We start from the raw sequence: 27,477 nt of genomic DNA, 5'->3' as shown, positions 1-27,477 counted from the left end.
CCCTACTGTAAAGGCTCCATACAGCAAGGTGGAAACCAGCTGTATATCAGCTCTAAAGTTAGGGTGTTCTGGGGTAAGTTTACTTCTGTAACTTTACCTCTGTCTTATCTATTGGCCAAAATCCTTTCCGTTTTCAGCTTTTGGATCCATTTAGGTTTCAAATACAACTTCGAGTACTGAATTGCTATAAATGAGAAAAATGGCTCGATCTTAGGAGAAAATGCTGAAGATGTGAATCAGCTTGTTTTCTGCCTACTTTGTACACCTCCAGGGATGGAATAGGAAGGCCAGGAGTTAAGAATTGAGTGCAGGAGTAGGTGTGCTGCAGAAAAAGAATCTTGTCATAAAATTGGCCACATACTACAAAAAAAGTACACTGTCAGAAACCTTTGCCGTTTTTATTTTGTTTCTGGAGCGATCAGTCATTTCTTGGCATTCTTAAGATTTTTAGTTGTTAATGTATCTTAACCTATTTGTCAGGTTGGCTGTTGACATTTCTATTTTCTGAGTCTTAAGAGGTACAATATCTTGTGACTAAAAAAAGTACAGTTCTCTACATATTTAATCAGTGCTGTTTTAAGCTGAAAATTATTAGGGATTAGCACTTCATTTGTCATTCATTCATACCTTCCTCCAACTTTATTGCAAACTTCAACTTGCCTCCTGTTTAAATTGTCATAAGAACACAAAGTTTTTTAGGTCCACTTGATCCAATTTAGTCAAGAAAACATGGGAGCACTTGTCTGCTTTGAAGAATAAGATTAATAGAGGACCGATAATGGCATTTTTCCAGGAGAGAAATAAAAATAAAGTTTACATAATAGAGATTACCTGCTAAACATGTAGCAAGTGAGACTGCAGAAGGTGGTGACTAGCAGCCTAGCTGCAAATTGGATTTAGAGTATTAAATGCACTGGATTGATTATGCCTGTTCTTAATCCTAAAAGTGTTAACTCTAATGTCTCCTTAATTTAACTTGTGGAGAAACACTCTAAATCCAAACCTGTACAAAAGAAAGTCTTAGTAAAAGAAAAGGCTAAACTTGGAGATTGCTAAAAGTGCCAGAAGGAATGGCTGAATAGTACCCTATGGTTGCTAGGTACTAGGGGATCCTTTACGTATGTGTAAGTTTGGGATAAGCTTTCAGGTTGTGGCAGTTATTAAGATTTAATATTAAGAATGGACTGCTGCATCAGTAAAACAAAAGACAACTTGCAGCCTTTAAATAGGACTTGAAGCCCTGGGTCAAATCTCTTCTACCTTTAAAGTGGCAGACCCAGAAATTTGAGTTACAGCATTTATACAGTTAGCGAATGCCAAACTGATAATTCACTGGTATTGTCACCCCAGTTCCATCTCTCTACCAGCTACTGTTGCTAAAGTAAACTTTCTAAAAGTAAAATACCATGTCAACACTAAAATTATTTGAAACATTGTATGGAGGATACACTCCTTAGAAAGGCAGGTGCAGCAGACCTTGGTAATCTGGCCCCCAGCTTACCTTTGAAGTCTCATCTCTATTTCTCCCCATGATATTCTCTATATCAAAGGACTTGGCATTTTCCAGCATTTCTTGGATTTGGTCCTACTGTTTCCTACTCCTGCAGTGTCTTTTGTCTCTTCATTTAGAGAATTTTAACTTACCTTTAGTACCTGAAAAATCACCTCTGAAAACTCTTTGACACTCATCAAACAGAACCACTCCCAAGTGTGTTGGCACAAACTTTGTTATGTACCTCTAGTATAGCATATGTCGCCAAGCTTGCTCACTCTCCATCCATCTACCTTGACACTCTTGGTTCATGAATTTTTATTTTCTAAGGAACCAAAACTGGCACATGATAAATGCTAAGTTGAATAAGCACTATTGGTCCTTCTTCAGTGTTCTCACATAGGATTAATACTATATCTTAAAACTTGAGCCAACATATTGCTTTGATATCAGTGAGTTGTTCATGTATCTGTCTTCCAACAGGTCATAACCTCTTCCCCTTTCCTCCCAGGTGTATGTAGCACAATGCAATTGCACTGAATATACACTCAAAAGATGAAGTATTTCCCTTTCTGAATATCTTAGATAACCAGTAAATACAGGTCTTTATTTCAAAGTTGGGAATAAATCCCTACTCAATTTATACTTACTGTGTAGTAGAAGCTGCTAAATATTTGTAATAGAACATTTTCCATTTTGTGACCTGGGTATTACTAATTTTTGGACACATTAAAATATTTTTGATATTTATAAGATAAACCAAAGGTGACATCACATCTTAATACTAGGAATGTAAATTATTAGCAGTAGAGCAAGCACATCACAATAAAGAAAACAAAATGGCAACTTTGTCTTCTAAAACTAAGTATTAGATTTGTGGCAAGGTGATAGTCAAGTTTTATGACCTCTTCCTCTGCTCTGGTTGATTTGGTAAATACTTTTTACTTACCAAGCTTGTTTTTGCCTCTGTATTTGCTGTCTTTGGACTTATTCCTTCCCTACACTTAGCAGTCACCCTGCGGCTTCAAATCCTGAATCATTTTCAAGTTAAACTTCATTCCAGAAACTGGAAAGCAAGCTGCTAAATTCATGTAATAGCTCACAGATGCATTCGGTCTCAATTTATTACTGTAGAATGTTAATTTTTTCATACCCTATGGAATTTTTATAACATCTGTATTTCCCAATGAGCCAAATACAATGCTGACAGTTTAATAGATAAGAAATGGAAAGAACTTAGTACTCTTTAAAAGCAAAATGCTATGTAGAAGCTTATTCACAAACTTGGTGAACTGAATGGATTAAATCACCTCTGAATTTAGTGGTCCTCTCTCAATAAGGATTCCTGCAGATTTCTGAGTGGGATTGAATCATTTTGGTTCTTTTGTATTCATAGAGGGATTCATATATCTGTATAAAGAGTCACATAGAGTAAAGAAACTGAATGGTATATTTCATTTGAGAGTCTTAACATTAATTCAGTCCCCGACTCTGGTCTTTAGGCTGATAGAAGATGAATCAGCTTCAGCAGTCTCAAAGCCAAGAGACACAGCAAACATTTAACATGCACAACACACCCAAAACCTACAAGCATCCCCATTTCTTTCACCATTAAAAATTCTTCCACCCCTTTGTGATCAGCTAAAGATCTAAGCATTCATGGACTAACTGCATTGCATTTCTGCTTTGCTTTCTTTGCTTATGTGTAGTGTCACATATAATGCATGTACTTACATGTTGCCTCTAAGCTGTGTAGTTTCACAATACTGTATGTTTTTTTCCCCAGCTACATGGTAGACTTTGAGAGCAAGGACTGTGTTAATAACCGACATGTCTTTCAAGATGCCCAGTATGCTAGAATATACGCTGTAATAAATGTTTATGAATAAATGTTCATGAAATCCTAGGTAGGCCCCATAACTTGGACCCAACATGTGGTGTGGTCCTCTAATCAGATTGGGCTTATTCCCAAAGTAGTGACTTCGCTACTTTTTTTTAATGAAAAATTTGAGGGGAAAATACAAGGACAAGACAAATAACTTATTCTTACTGAAAGCAGCTAATCGTTTTATGAAATAATTTGATTAATTTTAATCCTCAAGTAGTAGTAGCCTCATTTTACAGTTTGAGGAGATAATCTCAGTTAAAGTGACTGGCCTAGAATCTGAATCCATGTCTCCTGGTGATAAGTTCTTGTTTATTTTAATACTACATTGTTTTTTTAAAGCCAGCCTGCTGTTTCCAGTGGGGAGGGTAAGTCTTTGAACGTCGCCTGTAATATCCACCTGGTGCCACCAGGGTGTCCCATGGTGCTGTCTGATAGTATTTCTCTGGTTGCCTGGGAGCTGTTACAAAGCAGGAGTTAATCTAGTTGCAGTGGCTGCAGCACAGAGCAAGAAAGTGAGACGCTTAGCTCCTTGGCTTTCCAGTGTACAGTGCCCAGCCAACATCAGAGAAGCCCTTGCCTTCTTTTGACCACTAATCAGGCTGGCCCCACCGAAGGACAGCAGGTCATGCAGCAGTGAGGGCCTGGCTAGCCACTCCAGGCAGCAGCTCCACAAAGAACAGTAACAGAGAAAAGACCCCATGAATGGGTAAATATCTACAAATATCTGCATTTGCCTTGGTATTTGTATTAGTAACAGATCCACAACACAACAGTATTGAACTGTTTTACCAATTCTAGGTAGATGAGTTTTAAAAACTAATATGTGGTTTCTCACTTTCCAGTTGTAATAAAAGTCTGCTTTACATTTAACCCTGAGTGTACAGCCTCTTAGGCATCAGTTTTGATATTCAGCAACCCTAGAGGACAATTCTCAGGGTCACAGCTAACACGTGAGAAACAATGAAGTGAACTCTCAGATTTAGTATTAAAGAGACAGCACCTTTAAAATTTTGCCTCTTCCCAATACTCTTTAAACTTTGTACAAATAACTAGTCTATAGTTTCAAGTTTCGATTACTGGAGGAGATCCTTCAAAGTAAGTCTAATGACTAGTACAGTTCTTAGCATTTAGTAGGTGCTCAGTAAATATTTGTTTACTGAAATAAAGCCTCTATAATGGAGTACTCCTACGCATGAGCCACTTTTCTAAGGAGGGAATCCACATTAGGGTTGTCTTTTGTCTTCGAGCCGATTAGAACCCATTATGAACTGGGAAGTTAGTCCCTGGGGTAGCCTAGCTGATCTTTCAAAATCTTATTCTAGGTTGTAATTAGCACAGCGTGAATTTGGGGGTTTATCTGAGCTGATTCTCTTTAGATATAACCCATGCAGTATCTCTAAGACCGGCTGTTTACCCGATGGCACCTAGAGCCACCAGGAGAGACTAAATTAGAGCAAACATTATTGATTGGAGATGTTGAACTTGTGCCCTTTTCCCTCCCTCCTTTCCTCCCTATTTTCCCAGATTCTGGTTTTAAGGAGATCACAGTGGAGTGAATCCCAAATCTACCTCTAGTAGTCAAGCTTCCCTTTCAATTTTCTCAGCTATTCTCGGTTGAAAGAGCTAATCACAGATTATAGTACCACCTTGGCCCCTTCCGTATGCTTTGCTTAAGTAATCAGAGTGACTGCTTCAGTGTAGTAAACTTATGTATGGAACATATATGGGGCTTATCCCAACTCCCAGAATGCCTGTTTCTGGGATTGCTTTATACCTGATGCTCAGGAAGCGTTTTTTACTAGCTTAGATTGACTACTTGTCATCTGCTCTCTGAGCATTCACTGCTGAATGAAAGAGGAGAGAAAAGGAGAGGTGTAGGGGGAAGAGGAAGCAAAAAAAAATAAGGAAACAGCTGAGGAGTTGGGGGTACTTATGTAAGGTCGGTAAAACAAAAAACGGAGTCAGGCATTGTGGGTAGAGGGCTAATTAACTTCTACTTGTCAAGTAGAGCCTTGCATGCTTTGTTAAAGAGACTAAAGTTACTTCAAAGGAATAATCTAGGTGCTCTGAATCTGACTGTCTTCCTTGTGTGCCATACACAAATTGTTGATGTAGTCAAAATCTATCCTGTCCTCTAGGAATTCTGATCCTTTTTCTTCAGGTCTAGCAAAGAGCTTGCTGCCACTGCTCAGACAACCAAGGGTGAAATGCTTCAACTAGTACTTATGGATAGCAGGTAAGCTTGCTGTTTTATTCACAGCTTAAGGAGGAAGTACTGAGTACAGTGTTGTCCCTAGATTGAGTGTTAACAACCAGCTTTACCTGGTCCCTGCATCTGCTTTTATGCCAAGACCCAAAGACTAGAACTTTAGGCAGCTTCTAGTTCAGAGACTTTTCAGGTTCAAGAAACATCTTTAAAGGAGCTAATTCCCTCTCTAGGAGCCTTCCAGATCTTATGCTATCCTGGCCTTATGTTGCTCTCTCTTGGCACTGCTTTCTAGAAAGGCGCTGCCTTCCTAAGCTTAGTCTAGTTAGTCTTCCAATATCACTTCATTATCTTAGGTCACCACTTCTCACATCCCTTATGCAGGGGGCATACTGCATAGGTTCCTCAAAACCTGTTTCATTGTTCCTTGTTCCCTTCACCGGAAATGGAGGATTCCTTTCAGTTGTAGATCAGAGTGACACAATGAAAAAAAAATTTTTTTTTTTTTAAATCTAGTCCAATGAAAGGGAGAAGGAGTACACTCAGAGGGAGACATAAACTATGCATGTATTAATATGCTAACTCTTTTTAGTCTTCTGAGAACGATAAGTCTAAACTATTTCCAAATCTAGTATGAAGAAATTGAATAAATGTTTCTACTGGAGTTTGTGTAAAGAGTATTCACTCCATATATGTTTTTGCTCTGTCCCTACTCTTCACAAGAACATTTGAACAGGCATTAACAAGTAGTAATTTTTTTTTTTTTGTCATATGATTAGCATTTTTCTGGTAATGTAAATAGGGAGCATAATGCTGTTTAGTGTCATTATTACATCCTTCTAACCAGTAGAATGTATTTGGGTTGGAGGCGATAGCTATTGAAAAGTGCTTTACTTCTGCACTGGGATAACTATATAAGGATTTAATTTGTGTTTTTGGCTGTTAGCATGATGTTTTAACTAAGGTAAACAAGCTTTGTAGTTTGGGTTAGGCCCACCAAATTTGTGTGACCTTTTAAGTATCAACTTTTTTTTTCAAGCCCAGCCATCACCCTGGGCTTGGGGCATCTGAGGGCAGGGAGGAACAGGTGTCCAAAGGAGAAATGTTGGTGCCTTAGAGTATGTTTTCCAGTTGTATTGAATTTCTTACTTGGTGTGTTTTTGACCTGTCTTAGTTTCTTTCGTTCTTGTGTCCTATGCTGTTTTGCTTGCTATTTATTGGATATCCTCTGTCAGCCATTCAGAAGTTGTAAAATGGAAGTTAGTATTTCTACTCACTTTGTAGATGAAACCGTTAGGTTTAGCATTGATTTCTGGCAGCTGCTTTCAAGAAGAGTTAAAGTGATAAATGTGTTTCCCTGGCTTTGGACTTGTTTTTGGCATCTTGTTTTTCTTAGAAACAATAGTATTTAAGAACAGTCAACTACCAGTTGAACTAAATGTACTAGGAAAATGGGTAGATTTGTTCCCTGCCCCTTTGTTCTCTATGACTGTTTTCCCACTGTCAAGGAACTTAAACAGGTATTCAGAAAAAAAGAAATATATATTTGTTTCCCTTTTCTCACCTTACCAGTTAAAACAAATAACTAGTAATGACACTTTAGGTGGTACAATTGAAACACAAACCCAACTTCTGACCACATGGGCCACAGGCAGTTGGTTTAAACCCTTAGGTGTGGTTATGGAGCTTAGGGCAGAGTGGAGGGGGTTGGGGAGATGACTTCTGCTTTCCTCTCAGGGAGGTTTGGTTGTTTTTGTTTTTGCTTTGTGGGGAGGGGGTGTTCCTTTTTCATCTGGTGTAGAGTGTGCTTCCTTTTCTCAATTGCATTGAGGCTGGTAATGAAGGGTAACATTTCCCTCTGGCCAGTGTTTTTTGGTATTTCTAAATATTGCGTCTTGATTTTTACTAGTAGATTTGTGAATTGTCACTTCTAGCTTTTTTGCATAAGAGTCCATTAACTTGCCAATTTAAAGGTTCTAACTAGATATTCTCTACTGAAAGTTTTGAATTTGATTGCTTTTGGTTTATTGAGTGGACTTATGTGGGGACAGGTAGTTGACAACAGCAGAGATGCTTTCTATTTCTAGGATTTTAAATCTAATACTAATCCTTAATGTACTCACAAGATTTTAAAATCCTCTCCAAAATAGGAAAGAAATATCCTTTTGCTTACTAATGTTTGCTAAAAGTTGTTTTTAGAAAAGCTAATCTTAATAGGCATTTTCCTTTCATGTATCATTAGCTGTTTGGCCACCTACCATAAGGACAGGGCATGGGGAAAAACTTGTCACTTTGAGAGAAAATGAGAGGAATAAGTAACTGGCTCAGAGCTGTTATGCAGAGTTCTTGGCCCCAAAGTTAATGGAGGACTACTCAGTAATATCAATAAAAATACTTAGCACTTGTTATATCCCAGGAAATGTTCTAAGCATTTCACACACAGTTCTCATTTAATCCAGAAGTCACCCTTGTGAGATAGGTACTTTCTCATTTTCCAGATGAGGAAACCGAGGCTCTGAAAGGTTAAGTTGACAAGTTATACAACATGGGGCTGGGGAAATGGGAAAGAGGAACCTGAATAGGATAGGGAGGGGATCCGAGTTTTATTTGAGTGGATGTAGGGACAGTGTATTCTTTGCTTAGATACCAAACATTGCAGTTATTTATCATATCTGAAGGTAATACATTTATTCACTCACTGAAAGTTGTTTACAATAAGATGAATGTACTGCCTTTAGAGATTCCTAGTCTTCTGACTGGACCGCAGTATGGTCTGTGAAAGCTGGCTTGAGGAGGGGCTTATTTTATTTTTATTTTTTTGTAGCTAAGGATGTTGTGTGTCCTTAGGATGAAAATGCCTCTTCTAGGGCTGGAGTCTTTGATCTTACTGGTTTCATTATATTCCTCAAAACAGTTGGAGCTGATTGTTTTTGAAAGCCTTCCTAAAGTTTAAAACGTCATCTGAATTTAAAAGGTTGTTAAATTTCCTTTTTAAGACAGTTTGGGAAGCAATCAGGAATTCTGGTTTCATCTCATGGATGGAGATAAAATTAGCTGTTTTCCTCAAGAAAAGAGATACTCCTGAATCCTAGCTCTTCAGTAATGAGGACTGGACTGTTTTCACTTGACCTCTACTTCCTGTTAGTGGGAAAACCCCTTTCCAGAGGTGCTGTGAGAAAGATTGCTGGAGAAAGTTTTCTACATCCCAGGATAAGTTCAGGAGTCCAGCAATGTTGTGATTATAATAATGGTCTTTGAGTACATGTTTTCATAATCCTGAAGCTTTATTTTTACCAGTTTGAAAGGCAACAAAGTAGGAGAGGCTACACAGGGAAGGAGGAAAATTGAGATGAATTTACAGGAATGAAGTGAATGTTAAAGCAGAAAAGAAGCAGAGACTTGAGTTTACTGAAAGAAAATGAAAGAACATGCAATGTCCAAGGTCAGAGGTAAAAGGTTTTTACTTAGTTAATTCCTTAGGTTTGCAACTTAGTTCCCTCCTTATCTTGCATGTATACATAAACTTAGGCTTTCCAATAAAAAATCATTTTATTATATTTTTTTCCAAAAGAGCCTAATGGACATTTATAGGGGACATAAGAGGGCCACAGTAGCAGTTTAGCTGAGGAATGTATTAGAAATTGTTCATCATTTTCTGTCCCCTCCTGTCTTAGGCTGACCAGTTCCTTGATGTGTTATCTACTTCTGCTGCTGATTCAAATTGCAGAAGTTGTCTTTGGTCTCCAAGGCCTCCAGGCGGTATCCAATAGGGAATCAACTCTAAAACGAACCAGACCAGTGTTTTCCAGCCCCTTCATTCTGGTGACTGAGGGAAGGAAAGAGTGAGAAGGGGATATACATGTGTAGTGGATGGGAAGGAAACAAAGACTGTCAAATTACTATACCTCTTCAGTTTAATTTACCAATAGAATTCTTCAACAATATTATGGGAGAAGTTGGAGATGGTGACCTTGATTAGAATGTATGAAGAGGAATAAGTGGAGGGGATGAGGTAGAGACAGTTGGTTGTGAAAGATGTTGAAGTCTTGAAATAATGCGACCATCTGAGGATATTTTTTAAACCAGAGTTTATAAAAATATCACTGATACAGTCAGCCCCCTCATTTCCTGCCACAGGAGACTTCTTGGACTGGAGACACTCGTTTAATAAAAGCTTGTCTCTGATACTCCCAGTAGCTACGTGTATGTGAGTATAGGAAAGAAAACCTCTATGTGAGTAAAGGACAGAAAACATCATCATACAAAGTGCCAGTAGCAGTGACGCCTACACGGAAGACTTGGAACTGTAAAGAGGTTGGGGTCACCTCAGTCAGTGACATCTGACGCTGTCCAACAAGAAGTTTTGGGAGATGAGGAAACTAACTGTACTAAAGGACTAAAGTAGTTTCTTGACTATACTTTATCACTCATTTTTTATTTTTTTGGCAGGAGAGGTGGTGTTCGGGGAGAATATTACAGCCTATCTGGAGTTAAGGGGAGGATGGGGAAGCTCAGCCCTTTACCCAAGAATAACCCAGTTATGACATCTCTAAGCGTGGGAAGTGTTTCCCTCGGCACTGGGAGGATCTGAGGCTGCACCTCAGTGGGATTCCCTGCTTGAGTTGGAAGGCCACTCAGAGTTAGATGCTTATCAGAGAAAGAGTTCATAGGATTTAGCTAACTGGGGATGAAATACCAGGAGAGAGAGATTGGAAGTCGAAGGCTTCCCTCAGTTGGAGGTGGGGGCTGTGCTGCGCATCAGGGACTGGAGAGCCAGGTGGCCGCCTTGGCCTGTGCCTTCTGTTGAGGGTCTGATAGGGACGCGACGCTGCTGGGCACCGTTTCTAAGTCAGGGGAGACGGCCCAGCAGTGCCCAGCCAAGCAGCGCCAGACCCTGGCGTCCTCCATCTTCTCTCCTGAGCTCCCCCTGCTCCAGCTGCCTGAGCCACGGACCGCAGCACCACACACCCCCGCGGGGGGGGACGCCGCGCCCCATCCCCGCCCCCGGCCCCACCCCAGCCCCCCCGCGGGGGCCCTGACCCCACCGCCGGCGGGCACTGGCTGAGCTCCGAGGCGGCGAGCCGGCAGCGGGGACGCCCAGGAGGGGTCCGGGGAACTGGGGGCGGTGGCAGCCGGGTTGGGGCTCCCCCCCCGCCCGCGCTCGCCGCGGCGGTGGTGCGTCCCGGAGGTTACCGGAAGTGGCCGCGCTCGGCGCTGCCATGTTGAGGAGCCGCCGCTGCCGCTGCCGCCGCCGCCGCCGCCGCCGCTTTGTTGTCGCCTCCTCCGGCTGAGGAGGCTCCCCGAGCGGGGGGAGTGGGGAGGAGGGGGGTCGGCTGCCGCAGCTATGGAGGCCAACTGGACCACGTTCCTGTTCCAGGTACTGGGGGCCCCCCCGGGGGGGCGCGGGGGGGGACAGGGGGGCCGGGCCCCGGGCTGGCGGGCGGGCGGGCGCTCCTCCTCCCCTCCCTCCCGGCTCCGCTCTCCGGCCCGGCCTTAATCCCCCTTTGTTTTTCCGCCCGCCCGCCTCGGCGGAGCAGGGCTGCTGAGGTGAAAGGAGGCGGCCTCACGGGGTGCGGGGGAGAGTGCAGGCCTCGGGGTGAACCCCGGGCCCCCAGCACACTCACGCACACACCCTTCCCTCCCGCCCTGAAGGGGAAGGGAGGAGGCCGGCCGCTGTCACCACCCGCGGCCCAGAGAAAGGAGGGCGCCGGGCCGCTGGATAGCGCGGGCCGCTCGGCCACTGCGCGCCGGGCCGGGGCCAGCACTGTGGGGTGAGGGGTCCCCAGGTCCTTCTCTAAGTCCCCCACCACTACCACTTCTTCCATCTTTCGTTCGCTCTCTTTCCTTTTCACCTCTCTCTTTTTTGTGTGTGTTGACTTTCTGACCCCCATCCCTGCGAATAGCGGGTATCCCTGGATTCCCCTGCCCTCTTCCCCGCCGCCCCCCCCCCCCAGTTGTTTACCCAGTTGGGGGGGTGTTGTGAGTGTGTATTCCCTCCCCAAAGTTTTTCACTAGATTTACATTTTGTTTTTTCCTCAAGCCTCTGCCGACTCTTGGCAGCTGACACCTTGTCCCTCTGTCCAGCTCTCCCGCCGTCCCATTCAGTTCGGGGAATCCCCCAGCCGGGTAGGCGGGGGAGCGGCGGTGGGGGCCGGGACTCCAGGAGCGCTTTTCTCTCTCGTCCCACCGCTAACGTTTCCTTCGACCAAGTGGGGGAGACGGAAAGTGGAGCGAGCAAACAAAGTCCGCTTACAAAGCCCCCAGATGAGTCATTCGTTGGGGTGTTGGTCTTCACTTTTTGCAAGAAACTTGATAGTGACTGTAGCCGATACGTTTGGCAATCCTCTTGCTAGACCACTTTAGGTGGGGGACCCCTATTTGGAAGACCTAGGCTGGAAGTTATATTTTTCCTGCTTCGTTTCTATTTGCAAAGGAAGCATTTAGTGGGCAGAAGTGATGAGCTCACGGGGAAAGTTCGGAACCGGAGGAGGCTAGGAAGCTCGTCACTTTAAGTGCGTTCTTCCCGCCTCTCGGAGATATTTTCCTTTGAATAATTTCGTGAAATCTCAGACGCGTAGCTTGGGCGCTTGAGACCTTTTGGAACAAACTAGGAATGGAAGCAAAATTTTTAGAAACTTCTCCCAGCCACTGAACTCATCCCAGTGGATTTAATTTAGGAAATTGGGTAATTCAAACATTACCTATTGTGTAGAGCTGGTTTATTGTTTTAAGATGTATATTATTTCAAATGTGAGTAATTTGGTTTTTAAGTAGTTGTTGAAATATATTCGGGCTTCTTAAAATTGAAAATACCCATAATTATGGAACTCACAAACTTCCCCCTTTCTCATTCTGATCTAGTCTTGTTTTATCAGGCTTTGATCAGCTTGATAATTTAAGTCAACTTAAAAATGCATTGGAAAATAATTGATATATAATTTGCTGGCATCCAGATTGGTGTAAAAGTGGCAAATGCCCTCTCTAGAAAAAGCTTTCAAACGGTCATTTTAAAATATGGGATTAATGGGCCATTGAAGTGATTTTTCATGTCAGGAATGAATTAGAGTTACCATATTAAAGCTGTTGTCTATAAACTTAATAGAGATTGGAAAAAACTAGAGTTCTTTATGTAAAAGAAAAACCCACAACTAATTTTTGGAAAGCTAGTTGAAAAATCTTTTGGAATATTTTTATTATTTTCCGGGATAAAGCAAATGCCAAGTATTTATTGACCAACTTTTTAATTAGATTTTATATTATTTAATTTTTTTCAGCTATTAAAATCTTTATCCACCTGATGGAGAAGTGTGAAAAATAATATTTGATTTTGGGCTTGGTAATGTATGCAGTGAAAATTGTTGGAAAACTTATAATTTAGAGCTGAGGACAGTCGAATGGGTAAAGAGAATATTTCAGTCTTTTCTATGGAAAAGTAGACTTATATCCAGTTTTAAGTAATTTTCACTGGGGAAAAGGAGATTTAAACTGTTTACTGGAGCATCCTATTGAATTCCTATTTTAGAACAATTTAATACCTGCTTGCTTTCCAGATAACCTGGTGGAAAGTGAAAGCCATAGGTGTTAAAATGTTTGATGGATGATTCTCCTAACAGGACATTCAAGATATGACTCACTGATGCTAATTTGTTTCGGTACAAAATCTTTTACCCTCTGGCACTGGAGATTTCATGGTGCCATATCCTACCACCCTGGGTGATGAAATAACATTTCTGTTTTATTTTTTGCCAGCCTCAGAAAAAGGAAAGCTTGGGAGGGTTTAAAAAGCCTTGCAGTTGAAAAAGAATGAGAGATAACATTAAAACTTTGGTTTGATGATGTTAGTCAAATATGTGTCTACCCAGAAGTTTCTCATATATATACATATATATTTTTTAAATCACTTATCTGAAGGCAGGCCATGTTTGTTATTTTGCTCTGTCTCTCCCCCAGAGAACAAGTTGGGGAAACCCAGTTCCCCTCTTAGAAGGCTTCATGTAGAAGTGTGGGGATCCTAGGAATCCTCAGAGAGAGATTTCCGTAGTGGTCAAGGCATTCTACAGCATTTCACCCAAGAAGCAGGGACCTGGTGTGACCCTCGTGTGAGAGTGAGCTTCAGCAATGCTGTAAAAATACTTTATGTTGCCACAGACATCTGAATTGGTAAAATGGCAGTAAGTGCTTTTAGTACTCCATCAAACTAATGGTTGTTTAGAATTGAAAAATGCTTCTAAACACTATAAATCTGAACTTTGTCCAGAAGATTTGCATTCCCTATTATTTGATCTGTTAGCTTTTGAAATTGTATATCTTGAACTATTTTCAGCTATTAACCATTTGTATACTGTATGGAAACTTGGGTATCCTACAGCCAGGTTGGAAAGGGGGTAAGATTAGAGTCCAGATTCTATAGTTTCTACTAATGTCACCTGGGTAGACACTGACATTTACAGGAGCTCCATAAGTTAAATTAAAAGTAGACTATAATTCAGTATGATCACTAAGTCCGGAAAGATACTCATAAGTAAGCACATATTTTCTATGAGTACTTCCAGGACTTAAAGGAAGATTCGATCAAAATTATTAAATTGAAACTGGTAACTCTGGATACCACACCTAATGATTTAGGGGAGACTGGTTCCAGGCTTAGCTGTTGTGCTGTCATCATGTAAGTAAATAGGGAGCAAAGTATTTGGAGCTCTTAACCGTAGTGCATATATCTTTTTAGGTTTATAAACTCAAACATAGGGGCTTATGCTCACTGTGAAGAGTTTCAGAAATAATGTTTGTAAAGTACAGTATATTAGGAAGATCTATTTCAGGAATTTTTTTCTATCATTTCCTAAATGTTTATCGGTATGAAGATATGGAGAATTTTGAAAGAATCAAAACTAAGAGAGTAACTACTCATAAATACCAAGAACTTGATCCATTATGAAATTTGGGTTTCAGTGCGGTGAAAGTAAATTTTCAGACAGTGTCCAGCCCCCAATTTTGGAGTGGAGAAGCACATTATAACAGCAAATGTCTAATACTTGAATGAAACCTAAAATTGTTGAAAGAAGATGAAAATGAAAGGAATTTTGATTATTTATAGTTTGTTTTCTCTTTGTCTTTGAGAGTTTAGGGTTTAAACAGCTAGTGTTGCTAAGGATGCAAACTTCTTGTGTAAAGTTAAATGAACTGAGTAACAACTGACAGGTGTTTTGCTCTGGGCTACCTTCATGGATGCCTTCCAGGTTGATTAATAGCAGGTTTCATTTCAACCAAATCTTGTAGTAGAGTTAAGTGAAAACTTTAAAAGTAAACTTAACAAATAGCGTATGTATTCAGAGAATTAGATTCCTTTTATTGCTTAGCAACAGCCTTCTTCAATCACTAGGAGTTCTCTGATGGAAAGGGAGAGACATAATGCCTTTCTTTTTCTAAGTGATAGACAAGTAGATGATTACATTTGGGGGGTGGGTGGTTTGTGCATTACTGCAGTAAGGTACTGTTCAATACTTAAGTCTGGAGTGTAATTTTTTTGACAAGTTATTTAAACTTGGTTTCAGTCGGCAGAATAATGCAGACCGATTTCATCAGCTGGTATATCCCTTATGAACCAGGGTGGTTTGTAGTTAAGTCAGCTGTTTGAAAGCAAGATCACTGTCAGGAACTTAGTCACGAAAGTTTTGTATCTGCACAGTGATTTTAATGCTTTGTATTGGGAACTCTTAAGAGTAACTAGATGGTTGGTACCTCTCTGCTATAGAGGGTAGCTTACAGACTATTTTATTATTTCTTCTGGTCCCTGTTGTCTGAAGCATGTTGAATTTTGAAGGTCACTGTGAGAGGCTGAGTTTCTGAAGTGTAAATGTTTGGTTTTAGACCCATGAAGGCTCTCATCACCAACAGCAGGCAGCACAGAACAGCTTGCTGCCCCTCCTGAGCTCTGCTGTGGAGCCCCCTGATCAGAAACCATTGCTTCCAATACCAATAACTCAGAAACCTCAGGCTGCACCAGAAACATTAAAGGATGCCATTGGGATTAAAAAAGAAAAACCTAAAACTTCATTTGTGTGCACTTACTGCAGTAAAGCTTTCAGGGACAGCTATCACCTGAGGCGCCATGAGTCCTGCCACACAGGGATCAAGTTGGTGTCCCGGTCAAAGAAAACCCCTACCACAGTGGTTCCCCTTATCTCCACCATCGCTGGGGACAGCAGCCGAACTTCGCTGGTCTCGACCATTGCAGGCATCTTGTCAACAGTCACTACATCTTCCTCGGGCACCAACCCCAGCAGCAGTGCCAGCACCACAGCTATGCCTGTGACCCAGTCTGTCAAGAAACCCAGTAAGCCTGTCAAGAAGAACCATGCTTGTGAGATGTGTGGGAAGGCCTTCCGAGATGTTTACCACCTCAATCGACACAAGCTCTCCCATTCAGATGAAAAGCCCTTCGAGTGTCCTATTTGTAATCAGCGCTTCAAGAGGAAGGACCGGATGACTTACCATGTGAGGTCTCATGAAGGAGGCATCACCAAACCCTATACCTGCAGTGTTTGTGGGAAAGGCTTCTCAAGGTACTACATTTTGCTTTGCTTTTTTTCATTATGGTATTCAGTAAACTTCAATTTTGTTACTGTGTGTTCTAGAAGGTTTATGTGAAAATGGATGTGGGCAGGCCTGCGTTATTAGAGAATGGTGATAAAGTATTACACCTCCAGGTCTAATTTCAGTTTGTTGTGGTTGACAAGTGATGACATATTGATTAACTTATTATTTCATTTAAGGTGCCTTGGTGGACTCAGGCCTATATTCGGCACATAAATACTTATTACTGCAAAACCACCAGAATCCAGTTAATTCAGTTGGGTGACTAGTCATGAGGTTCACTGTCTGCACGAATCAAAGAAACTTATTTTCTGGAAGTTAGGATGTCCTTGGATACTCATAATAAAATTTTTGGGAGAATAATTTTTCATTTTTCTGTGATTACTAATGTTTCACTAATTTTCATTTTTAAACGCTTTTAAAGTATATATAAAGTATATATAGTAGTAGCTGTTTCTGGCAAGTGTTAGTACTAAAACTTTGGATATTTTGTAATCGTAAAGAATCAAGACCTAATATGATTTGATGTTGACTAGGAGAGAAAACAGGTAAAGGACTTTTGTTTATGGTAAGAGAGGTAAAGATGCTTGGACTAGGGGGGGAGGGGGAGTTGGTAATTCTGCTAGCTTTCTTTAAAATGCCCCCCACCCAAATCTGCCAAGCATGTAAACATCACAGTAAGTAGTAGCATTTCTCTATATGTTCCATTATATCTTCTGTTGAAACTCTCTCTTTCACAGGCCTGACCACTTAAGCTGTCACGTAAAACATGTCCATTCAACAGAAAGACCCTTCAAATGCCAAGTAAGAGTTAAAATGACTTATCCTTAGTGTAGCACTTAATGCACATTATCCAGAAAGTCTGAGCCAATCAGATCTCACCGTTCTTTAAAAGTTTTAAAAATCACTGACTTGAGTAAATGTGGTCCATTTGAATTCTAGTTTTATAAAATATAAATGACAGCTTCTATTTCTGCAGGGCAAGATCATTTAAAAATGTAAATGTGTTTGTTTTTTGTTAAGCTACATTTCCCTTTCCTTGGGCAACAGCATTTATTGCTATAAGAAAAAAAAATTATAGTCTTGCAGAGGTCGCGTATTGAAATGAGTGAATGAAGTGTTTGAAATTAATTTCTGGGTTGATGGTAAAGATTGTCTTAACTATAATAGAAAAAATATGCCTTTTCTTTCAAATGTTATCACTTATTGGATTTTTATCTATTATTACCAAATTAGAGCATTTTCTAGTTGTTGGAAAATCTATTCATGTTGATGATTTTATTCAACATAAGTTGTGATAATGAAAAGGTTAAGAATATTGCTAAATCAAATTACTGTTTTACATATCAGTAATTCTAGTTTGTTGCTGGAAGTCTTTTTGTGTTCCTTTCAGTGAAATTTGTTAATGACTGATTTTATTAAGTAAATGATTTGAATTCTAAGAAAAATCCAATTGGAGAAAGGAAGCTAGTGTCATTTTGAGTGTCTTCTATGTGCAAGGCCAGGCTCTTAATCTACCAGTAATTTTGTGAGGTAGGTATTATCATTTTATAGATAAAGAAACAAATTCACATAGGTTAAGTAACTTGCTCAGTGTTACACTTGTTAGTGAATCGGGGAGCTGGATTTAAATCCAGCTTTAACTGACTTTAAAGCTCTTCTCACTACTCTGTTTACATTCTTTCTTCCCCTAAAATGTAAGGTCTAAAATTTGCCAAGTGTTTTATTATGATTATGATTCTAGGTAACACAATTAAAATTCAGCTAACTCAGTCTGCTTGCTGATATGCATAGGGTAATGCCTAGAATATAACATACTTTAAAATGAGTAGAACAGGATAGTCTATATTTAAAAAAAGTTTTCCTCCCTCATGCAGACGTGCACTGCTGCCTTTGCCACCAAAGACAGACTGCGGACACACATGGTGCGCCACGAAGGCAAGGTATCGTGTAACATCTGTGGGAAGCTCCTGAGCGCAGCATACATCACCAGCCACTTAAAGACACATGGGCAGAGCCAAAGTATCAACTGTAATACATGTAAACAAGGCATCAGTAAAAGTAAGTGATGCTTCAAGTTATATTTCTTTGGCATTTGATTGTTGAAATCTAGATGTTTTTATAATGTATCAAAGGGATTTTTGCTGTGCTCTTAGGACTATTATTGTTCATCTTACATTCCCCACTGTTAACTAGAGTGTGCAGTACTGGAGAATGAATATTAGTATTGGAAATATACTTTATGTGCGTGTATGCAGACGGCACTGATTTTGCTTTCAGTCTGTGCTTGTCTACTGTTAGCCCCCGTGTTAGAAAAGCAAAATTTCCCTACAGCTATTTTTCAGTGTGTCCTGTCTTCTTTGGGGTTGAATAAAAAGCTCCAGTGTGTTAGAATTGTGGCAGTATAAACCATACTAGGAAGTTGCATCATATCCAGACAATTTTAATTGTTTTTATTTAATGTTAGAAAGCTTCTCAAGCCTGTGTTTCCTTACTGCTGATGGTATTAATAATGTGTCCTTAATAACCTTAAAGATGAAAGCAGTGTTAATAAGCTTCCTTTTCTAACCCAAATCTGTAGAGAAATGGAATATCAAATCCATTTTAAGATTTAAACACTTTGTTTACCTTAAATTCAGAGTTGAAGATAGAATATTCCAGGGACTTAGGGATGAAATTCAATATTTGCATTTACCCAGGCTTTTTCTTTAAGATCTCTCTAACCACCAGAAGAAAGTGTTTTCCTAATTTTGTATTGTTATGTATGTACTTTATGCAGCAGAAACATCAAATTCTCAAAATAGGTGGACAAGAGTGAGTAGCAAAGATTGCTTAGTGTGTTTTAATCTCATCCATTTTTTACTTCTTTGTAAGTACATTGGGTTTATTATCTAGCACGTCATTCTTTAAGCTCATAAAAATTTACTTTTAGTGTACATCATTGTGGTCCAGTAACCAAGTATTTTAGATATTTTAATGAATATTAATTAGTCCATGATAATATTACTCAAGTTCCAGTCTAAAAGACTTGCTTTTTACTATAGCAAAGAATCCTTTTTTATATTGGTTTTCTCTAGCGCTCTAGTTTTCTAAATTAATTTGTCTGTTTTGACCAAAAAGACACAAGCACCAAAAAAGATGCACTGTAGTAAAAACTATCAAGTTAAATGGTAAAGATCATAGAGGCACAAGGAGTCAAAAGTATCTAAGTTTCAGATTTTGAAAAAAACGGCTGCATTTTTCAAGATAAATGTGTTTCTGGTTTGTCTTTCGAGTAGCATGCATGAATGAAGAGACCAGCAATCAGAAGCAGCAACAGCAGCAGCAGCAGCAGCAACAACAACATGTGACAAGCTGGCCAGGGAAGCAGGTAGAGACACTGAGACTGTGGGAAGAAGCTGTTAAAGCAAGAAAGAAAGGTAAGATGAGGCTTCTAGTGCTCCAAGTATGGCTAGAGAAGTGTTTCACTCAATATGCCAAGTGATCAAAGTAAAGAAGCCACAGCTTAGGGAATCCAGCTTTATGGAAACTTGGAAATACTATATGCTGGGAAGTGTAAGTTATTGGCAACAAAGCTTTCAAGCTTACCAGATAGGTTTTTTTTACTAGGAAATAAAGATTCTCAGTATTTCTTGTCATGTTCCTTCTTTTGATTTACTTTTTGTTACAGATTTAGAACCAAATTTGGTCCTTTGCTTTGTATGCTCGGGGGTCCGTTTTTATGTTCACTTTTATGTCAGCCTCATGCGTTATGGGCTCCTTTTTTCTTCCTGACTCAAAAATTCCCACTGTTAGAGGTGGGTAAAATGTCCTTATGTGTACATAAGCTCTTTTTTTTTACAACCATGCTAATTTCTGCTGTTTAGTGTTCTTTCTGTATTGTTTTATTTATTACATGTTCAGGCTCTTTATCTCTTGGTCTTACCCTTAGTCTCATTCAGTCTGTCACTGGGGCTGGCATTAGCTTAACATGTATGTACTTCAGTTGTTAGAGACTTTGCCTTAATTGTTACCAAAATCGAGAGTGGTTTGCTTTTCTCTCATATATATTTTATAAAGAATCAGTTGGAATATCAATTTTCAACATAGATTTTTAACTGACTAGTTGTAGCTTTGCTTCTGTACTATTGTGCAGCCATTTCAAGTACATCATTTTGTCAGTGTACCAACAGCTACAGCATAGATTTCAAAATTCCTTTTCTCCCCCACCCCTGCCATGTCTTACTGTTTTTTAAATCCATAAGGAATCTTCTGCATGTAGGCTCCTCTGTAATTCCTTTGCTGTATAGTTTCTTCCATCCTTTGCATTCATTTGGTGTGGCTGTTCCCTTCCTGAGATCTCCTCTAAACATTCTGTTCTTGGATAAAGACAAAAGGAATAGCATCCTTTTCATACATCTACTGGCATTGGAGGAAAAGAACACAGCAGTCCAGATAGGCCTTTTACCCTTTCTCAGGTCCAGGCAGGTCCTGCTCGTTTCTGTCTTCCAAATGAAGATTTGTCATTATTTTGATAATTTGTGTGTGTGTGTGGTAGGAGGAGGGTGAAGAAATGGGGAAAGGGGATAGAAAAATTATATGTGTATATACACTATGATAATTGCATATTAGGTTGAAAGTATAATGTGAAGGTTGTTTTACTTAGAGAAGGAGTGAGAGTAAATGTATTTTAAGTTATAGAAAAGAACAGTGTTAGATTAAAACGAAAACGTGGGAAGGCGGTAGGGAGACGGCGCATGGGAAAGTGAAAACTCCTTTGGTTGATACTGGAGAATATCCTTAGCAATGCTACCATCACCTTAAAAGTGAATTGGTTTTCTCTTTCATTCTCTTTTTCTTTCTGCACTCTTCTGTTTGGTATTGTATTTCAGTTTACACAATAAGACTCAGTTGTTCAGCTCCTAAATCTTCTGACTTCCACGAAACAAAATGTTATTGTATTCCCACTCATAGCCTAAATCGCTCTGGAAACGACCACTAATGTTAGAAACTTCTGTATTCATGTTAGTAAATGTCACATTTTTGGGGGAGAGGAGACTCCTGGCCTAATAAACTTGAATCAGCACATTTCTTTTAAATATTGGGCTTAAATAAGGTAATATAAGTTTCCAAACTTGGATGACAATCAGATCATTTTTGCAGCGTTTAAAAAAGTACAGACTTCCCAGGTTCCATCTAAATCTCACTGTTGAATTTCCTGGGAAGCCATTTTTTTTAAAAGCTCCCTAAATGATTTTGATCATTAGCCAGGTTTGGGAATCTCTGATATGGAGTACAGAGTATGCCAAGTTACATCATATTGATCAAGGAAGGGCTGCTTAATGGCCCAAGGTTCCATCTGAGGTGATTTGACCCACACGTGGAATGTGCGCAGACCTTCATCTTTAGTCTCAAATGTGTTTTTCCATTTTGACGGCCAAGTCACTGCCAGCCCACCCATCTGTCTTCTCATTACTGTTTTGTGACACACCAGCAGGTGGTGTTGAATTTTGTTCAGTGGTGGGGTGCGGATGTCACCTCTTAAGGAGGTTTTCATTAAGAAGACTTTGCTGGATAACAAGAACCAAGGCCCCCCAACTCATTGCAAGGTCTCCTTGCCTGATTAGTCATCCTTGGTATTGGTGGTGGTGTGTGTAATATGTGTAGTTAAATGACACCAGGCATAAAGTAGGTGATTGTGTCAGCATCAGAAAGAAGTAGGAATGGGAGTGGGGAAGAAAACATAAAGATATATTTTCTTTTTTAAAATAGATAAGACACAACCAGAAACAATAGGGTTATTTAACTAAAACAGTTTTCTAAGACTGAAATAAATAGGTGATATTAAAATAGCTTGTTTATCAGTCTCTGTTTACGGATTTTTAAAACCTTAACAGAATGTGTCTTCACCTGAGAAGGCTCAAGAGTACCTATAGCTTTGAGGAGACCCACCTCTTTCTGCTACAGTATGCCTTATGAGAAGATTTCTCTGATTATCTGTTATTGTATAACCATCAGCCCAGCTCTGTGTAAACAAGCTCTTGTTGCCTGGCCTGCCTATAGTCGGCTCTTCTCAGGAAAGTCTTTAGAACTCAGAGGAACTGTGTGAAGTGGTAGTAAGAATACTCTAGCGCTCCTTGATCTCTCTGCCCCCCACCCCGAGTGTCTTGCAGAAATTTACTCATCTTCTCAGTATCACTGTGATGAAGGTAAGTAAATCTAAACCAAAAGTGCCAGAGCTAAACAAGTTGCCTAAATCCTTGAGGGAGCACACGTTGGGATTCCTGGCCCCCCATCTTATACTCAGAAGGATCCTCACTTCCTGTTGACTACTTGGTAGAAAATTAATTGAATTTATTAAATGTTCTTTTTAATTGAAAGAAGTTGATTCAGAAGCTGTTTGTGAATTTTGTTCCCTGTTTTGAGAGTCTAAAGGTCCTTTTGTCTTCTTATTTTAGAAGCTGCTAACCTGTGCCAAACCTCCACGGCTGCTACGACACCTGTGACTCTCACTACTCCATTCAATATAACATCCTCTGTGTCGTCTGGGACTATGTCAAACCCAGTCACAGTGGCAGCTGCAATGAGCATGAGAAGTCCAGTAAATGTTTCAAGTGCAGTTAACATAACCAGCCCAATGAACATAGGGCACCCTGTAACTATAACCAGTCCATTATCCATGACCTCTCCTTTAACACTCACTACCCCAGTCAACCTCCCCACCCCTGTCACTGCTCCAGTGAATATAGCACACCCTGTCACGATCACATCTCCAATGAACCTGCCCACGCCTATGACGTTAGCTGCCCCTCTTAATATAGCAATGAGGCCTGTAGAGAGCATGCCTTTCTTACCCCAAGCTTTGCCTACATCACCACCTTGGTAAACAGTATTATAAAATCAAAATATAAGTTAAAGTAAATATTTACCAGCAACTTTTAGTTTATTAAAGCAAAAAGTAATGATGAAATTGGGAGATTTTATCATATTAGTTAATAATAGTGTAGTAACATTTTTCTCCAATTTGGCTGGGATTGTTCAAAGTAGGGTGTGTGTTTTACTTATCACTGGACCACTTTAGTTTAATCAAATTCCTTTTAGCTGACAGCATTGCTTAAACAGGATAGTAGTTGGCAAGATGAAATGCCAGAATTAAAACCAATCATAAAAAAGCAAAACCCATTTCAAAATAAAAAAACAGCATTAGTTTCTAATTCCAAGAAATCATTTTATTCTAAACACTAGCAGAACTCTTCTCTCAGTACAAGGTAGATGGCTGATTTTAACCTGAAGTTCTAAGTCCATGGATTGAGAGCTAGTGTAGAATTGTCTGTGTTTATTGTTTTTGAGTAAATACATGCATTGTCATAATAAAATGCATTTCAGAGAATATGCATTTTACCTTTGGGAATATGTTAATTTCAGGCAGCATTCCCTATGGGAAAGGTGATACCAGCTCTGATATGCAAAGCATATGATAATTTATCATTCTAACTTCAACATATAATAGGGATTGTGACCTGATATTTGGAGATGTAAATATTGCTCAGCATATTAATCCTGATGGAATATAGCATTGTAGTTGACTTTTTAAAAAAATTTAAAAATATATATATACAGATTGTGTTTTGGTAAGAGAAGGCCGCAACTGACAGAGGAGAAGTCAAGCGTGTGGACAGGCAGACTCCTAACAAATGGAGGCCAATGGGACTCCTATTCAGGAGCCAAGGAATACTTTGGAACACTTAAAATTATTGCTTTAAATTGGAAGACGCTGGAGGCACTGGGATGTGATATGCCCCTCTCTCTCCCATTCAGAGCCTGTTGATATTACAACAGGGAAAGGTGTGTTAGTTGCTCACTAGAGTTTATGTCTTATATTAAATTGTATACAGTTATTATTCTAACCACTAACTAGGTAGTATGCCCCTTCAGAACAAGCAGAGTGTTTTTTTTTTTTATTTCTCCTTTTGTTTCTTAATCAAGTATTGTGCAGATTTGTTCAAGTTTGTAAATATGGACATCACTTTTTTTTTCCTTTGAGAAAACACTTGTATCAGCTTTGTGGTGTTTTCAGGGAGACAGCTGTCCACACTCCCTGTAGAAACCCAGCAATGATTGTGCACGTTAAGACATGTGCTTTTTATTTCTTAGCAAGATATCTTATTTCTGTACATAAAGTAGAAACCAAAAGCTAAGGAAACAGATGCTCTTTAAACCATCATGCCACACATTGTTTTTAAAGCATTGTGTTCTAAAAAATAATTACTAAAACCAAGACGCCGTGATTTTTTTTTTAAGTTGCAACGTGTTTTTGGTTTCTTTCCTTTTTCAACCTTGCAGTTAAGTGAAAATTAGTTGTGTTAATCTTGCAGAATGTTTGCAAGACTCACTATCAAACTGGATGACTTCCGTTTATACCCCACTGTGTCAGTTCAAGCATCAAAATACCCTGCATCTGAGGCAGACTTCCTACATCAGGGACAGGTATCTGTGTGTCATTATACAAAACAGTTCGAGGGGGTTGAACTACATAGTAAAAAACAAAATAAATAGTACTTAGTGTAAAATAATTTTATAAATGATCTTTTGTACTTTAGGACATTAAATTGTACAACTTTTGTATATATAAAAGCTTAGGAACTTTCTGTTTAGCAGGAAGGCAACACATTCCTACACTTTTAATGTATATGTTTGTTATAATGTCCATGTAAACATGCCCTATGTTTGTGCCTTTTAATTAGTTTGTCTCAATAAACAAAATGTAGAGAAAAATATGTAGCTATGACTTTGTTACAACTGTTCCTATCCACAGTACAAAGATGGTTTGTTTTTAAGATGTAGAGCATTATGTGTGGACTACTGGAAGGACTTGTATAGGGAAGGCCCATGCGTGGCCCTGCTGAGCCTGAGATTAGGCAGGTGGTGGCCATATTTGGAGGAAGCCCACATTTATTGGCATGCAGCCCCGAGACAGTTCTGGTTCTGCCTGCTGGGATCCATCATCTCTGGCTGGGCTGATAATCACAGTCCTTCATGATTCAGACAGCCAGGCTTCCTTCACAGTGGCCCAAGGAGCAGTACTCTGTGGGGGCAGGTATGGACCCTACCCCCAGGTTAGAGTGTGGTCGTCAGAACCCTGAAAGTATTAGTTCTTAAAAAAAAAGATATATGCTAGAAATGATTGTTTTATCAATTCATTGTATAATAAACAGGAGTGATTTCATTGTATGACTTCAGTTAAAATGCTATTTTGTATGCATTCTTTATTCACTTAAGAAGCTTGTCTGCAATAATAAAGCCACGCCGTGTCTTCTTTTGGGAGGGAGAGAGTTGGCAGGATGGGGTGGCAGCAGGCCACTGAAAGGGGGACGAATAGGTTGTGTGGTGAAATTCTCCTGTGTTTGGAACTGGAATTGAGTTTTGATGCTGATGAACTGATTCGACCAAGTGTTGAAGGCACAACGGCCACCGCTCTACGAAAAAGCAGAGTTTGTTTTTCCATCTGGTTGTAACCTGGTTGAGAGCACCCCCTTTATCAGATTGGCAGCTGAACAGTTGTATTAGATAATCCTCAAATCTGACATCAGCCTGTTATACTCTAGGGCTCACTGCTTGGCCTGCATTTGCCTTTTATTGTGTATTCATTTCCCTCCTAAGGTGTGCTCCTAAATGAAGGTTTCTATGTAAGCAGATGATGATTTTTCCTGTCAATACCAGCACTGTATTACTAACATGCAAAATACTGCAGATTTATTTTGACAAATTAAAGTTAACCAGTCACAAATGCTATGATGGATTGCTTAATACCTCAGAAGCTTGACCAGTTCACTATGACGATAGAGATGTTTTTGAAGCACTGCTTCTCCAGGTGTACACATAATTCTGGGCTGGAGAGAGGGAGGGACTAATTTTAAGCTGGTTGGTATTGAAATACCATGAACAAGGGAGGGTGGAAATGCTCCAGGCTGACTGCAGGAGAGGTACCCATGCCAATCAACTTGAAGCCAGGCCTCCAGGCAGTGGCTACAAGCTTAAGCCTCTGTCCTACCCAAAAGACAATATAGATTTAGAACATTTCTTTTCATGCTCTAGAACCCAGTTTCTTTATTTGAAAAAGACATTAGACTAGGTCCTCGACTGATTTTTGTTCAACTAGATTCATCATATGCGTAGAGTACCAACGTCAGGCACTGCTAAGCACTAAAGGGCATGTAAAGGTGGCAAAGACATGGTTGCTGCCTCTAAGGAGGCCATTAAGAGAGAGACGACAAGTACCCAGGTGAGAGTATCACCAGACAGCAAATCAAGATGAACCTGACACTCCATTTTATGAAAAAGTTTTGGGTACGTACATCTGTTTTATATAGAACTGAGGCTTTCCAAACTTCCTCTGGTAATTGCTTTAGTGTCTGTTGACTCCATGAAAACAGCTGGAGGAAAAGTGTTCCTTGGGTTGCTTTTGTCAGAGAACAGGGAGTGTTATTTCACTGAGTTGTTTGTTAATCTTTCCAGTCCTGGCTGTCCAGGTGTCTCCACTCCTCTCAGGGGACCCTGCAGTTTGGTCCTCTCTGAAGAGACCTGGGTTTGAGATGTAGATGGGATAGTGGAGGTTTTTCCTGTCCTATCCTCAAGGACCTTTGGACAAGACAGTACAATGTGTTCATGGGATGTTGATCACTTTCTCTTCCCTGCCCTAATCTGGCCCCCAGTCCTACACTTTCCATTTTCTCCTTTAAAGAGTTGTAGCCTCAAAGAATGCCATTTGACCCCATTTGAGCCTATAAATCTCCCCCCATCCAGCTGGTCTAACCCATCCAGTAAAAGGTGGTAGGCAGGTCAGTGTGTAAGGCTCAAAACTAATTTTGTGCATTGATCTGGATGCCAGCGTTTTTTGGCTGCCCATTTTGGGCCAATCTAAAACTCAATTAGTTCCCAAGAAAAGAATGGAGGCACGGTTAAGGGCTTTGCTTTGGATATTTGTGTGATCTAGCCTTCTCCTTGGAACAGCTCATCAAGGGTTGGCTAGCTTTCCCCATCCCAAGACAGGCACTTGACCTAGATCTTGGCCCTGGACCATGAAGGTCAAGTATACTTCACTTTACAAAAACTGCCCTGTCATGGTAAAGGAATAGATTACACTTCAGATTCTGTATCACCACTGATTTGCATTATAATTTCATACATTTTCTTCATTCCTAATTATCTTCTTTAAGTTGACATCTCATTTCCCTCCCAACGCCAAATATCTCTTTGAAGAGTGCATAAAATAAGAATTTAAAATCACTATTCTTGTTGAAATGAATCCTTTCCAATTCA

At 39.9% G+C, this 27,477-nt stretch overlaps 1 protein-coding gene across 4 annotated transcripts; it reads left to right on the top strand.

The window, feature by feature from the left end:
- Positions 1-10,774: 10,774 nt before the first annotated feature.
- VEZF1 (vascular endothelial zinc finger 1) lies at positions 10,775-25,945 on the top strand. Of its 4 annotated transcripts, none has more exons than XM_039885736.1 (7): positions 10,790-10,963; positions 13,537-13,757; positions 15,454-16,148; positions 16,920-16,983; positions 18,057-18,240; positions 19,458-19,598; positions 22,617-25,945. In XM_039885736.1, the coding sequence occupies exons 2-7, from the start codon at positions 13,752-13,754 to the stop codon at positions 23,042-23,044; spliced, it is 1,518 nt and encodes a 505-aa protein (XP_039741670.1). In that variant the 5' UTR covers positions 10,790-10,963; positions 13,537-13,751; the 3' UTR covers positions 23,045-25,945. The 4 variants fall into 4 exon arrangements, with proteins under 4 accessions (XP_039741668.1, XP_039741667.1, XP_039741670.1 ...); XM_039885735.1 differs by having other exon boundaries at positions 10,825-10,963; positions 18,039-18,240; XM_039885734.1 differs by lacking the exon at positions 13,537-13,757 and having other exon boundaries at positions 10,775-10,963.
- Positions 25,946-27,477: the final 1,532 nt, after the last annotated feature.

Source organism: Pteropus medius, unplaced genomic scaffold (assembly GCF_902729225.1).
Source record: "Pteropus medius unplaced genomic scaffold, Ma_sr-lr_union100, whole genome shotgun sequence".
Classification (NCBI taxonomy): Eukaryota; Metazoa; Chordata; class Mammalia; order Chiroptera; family Pteropodidae; genus Pteropus; species Pteropus medius.
The sequence above is the reverse complement of the archived record's forward strand: the minus strand, read 5'-3'. Positions and strand labels throughout refer to the sequence as shown.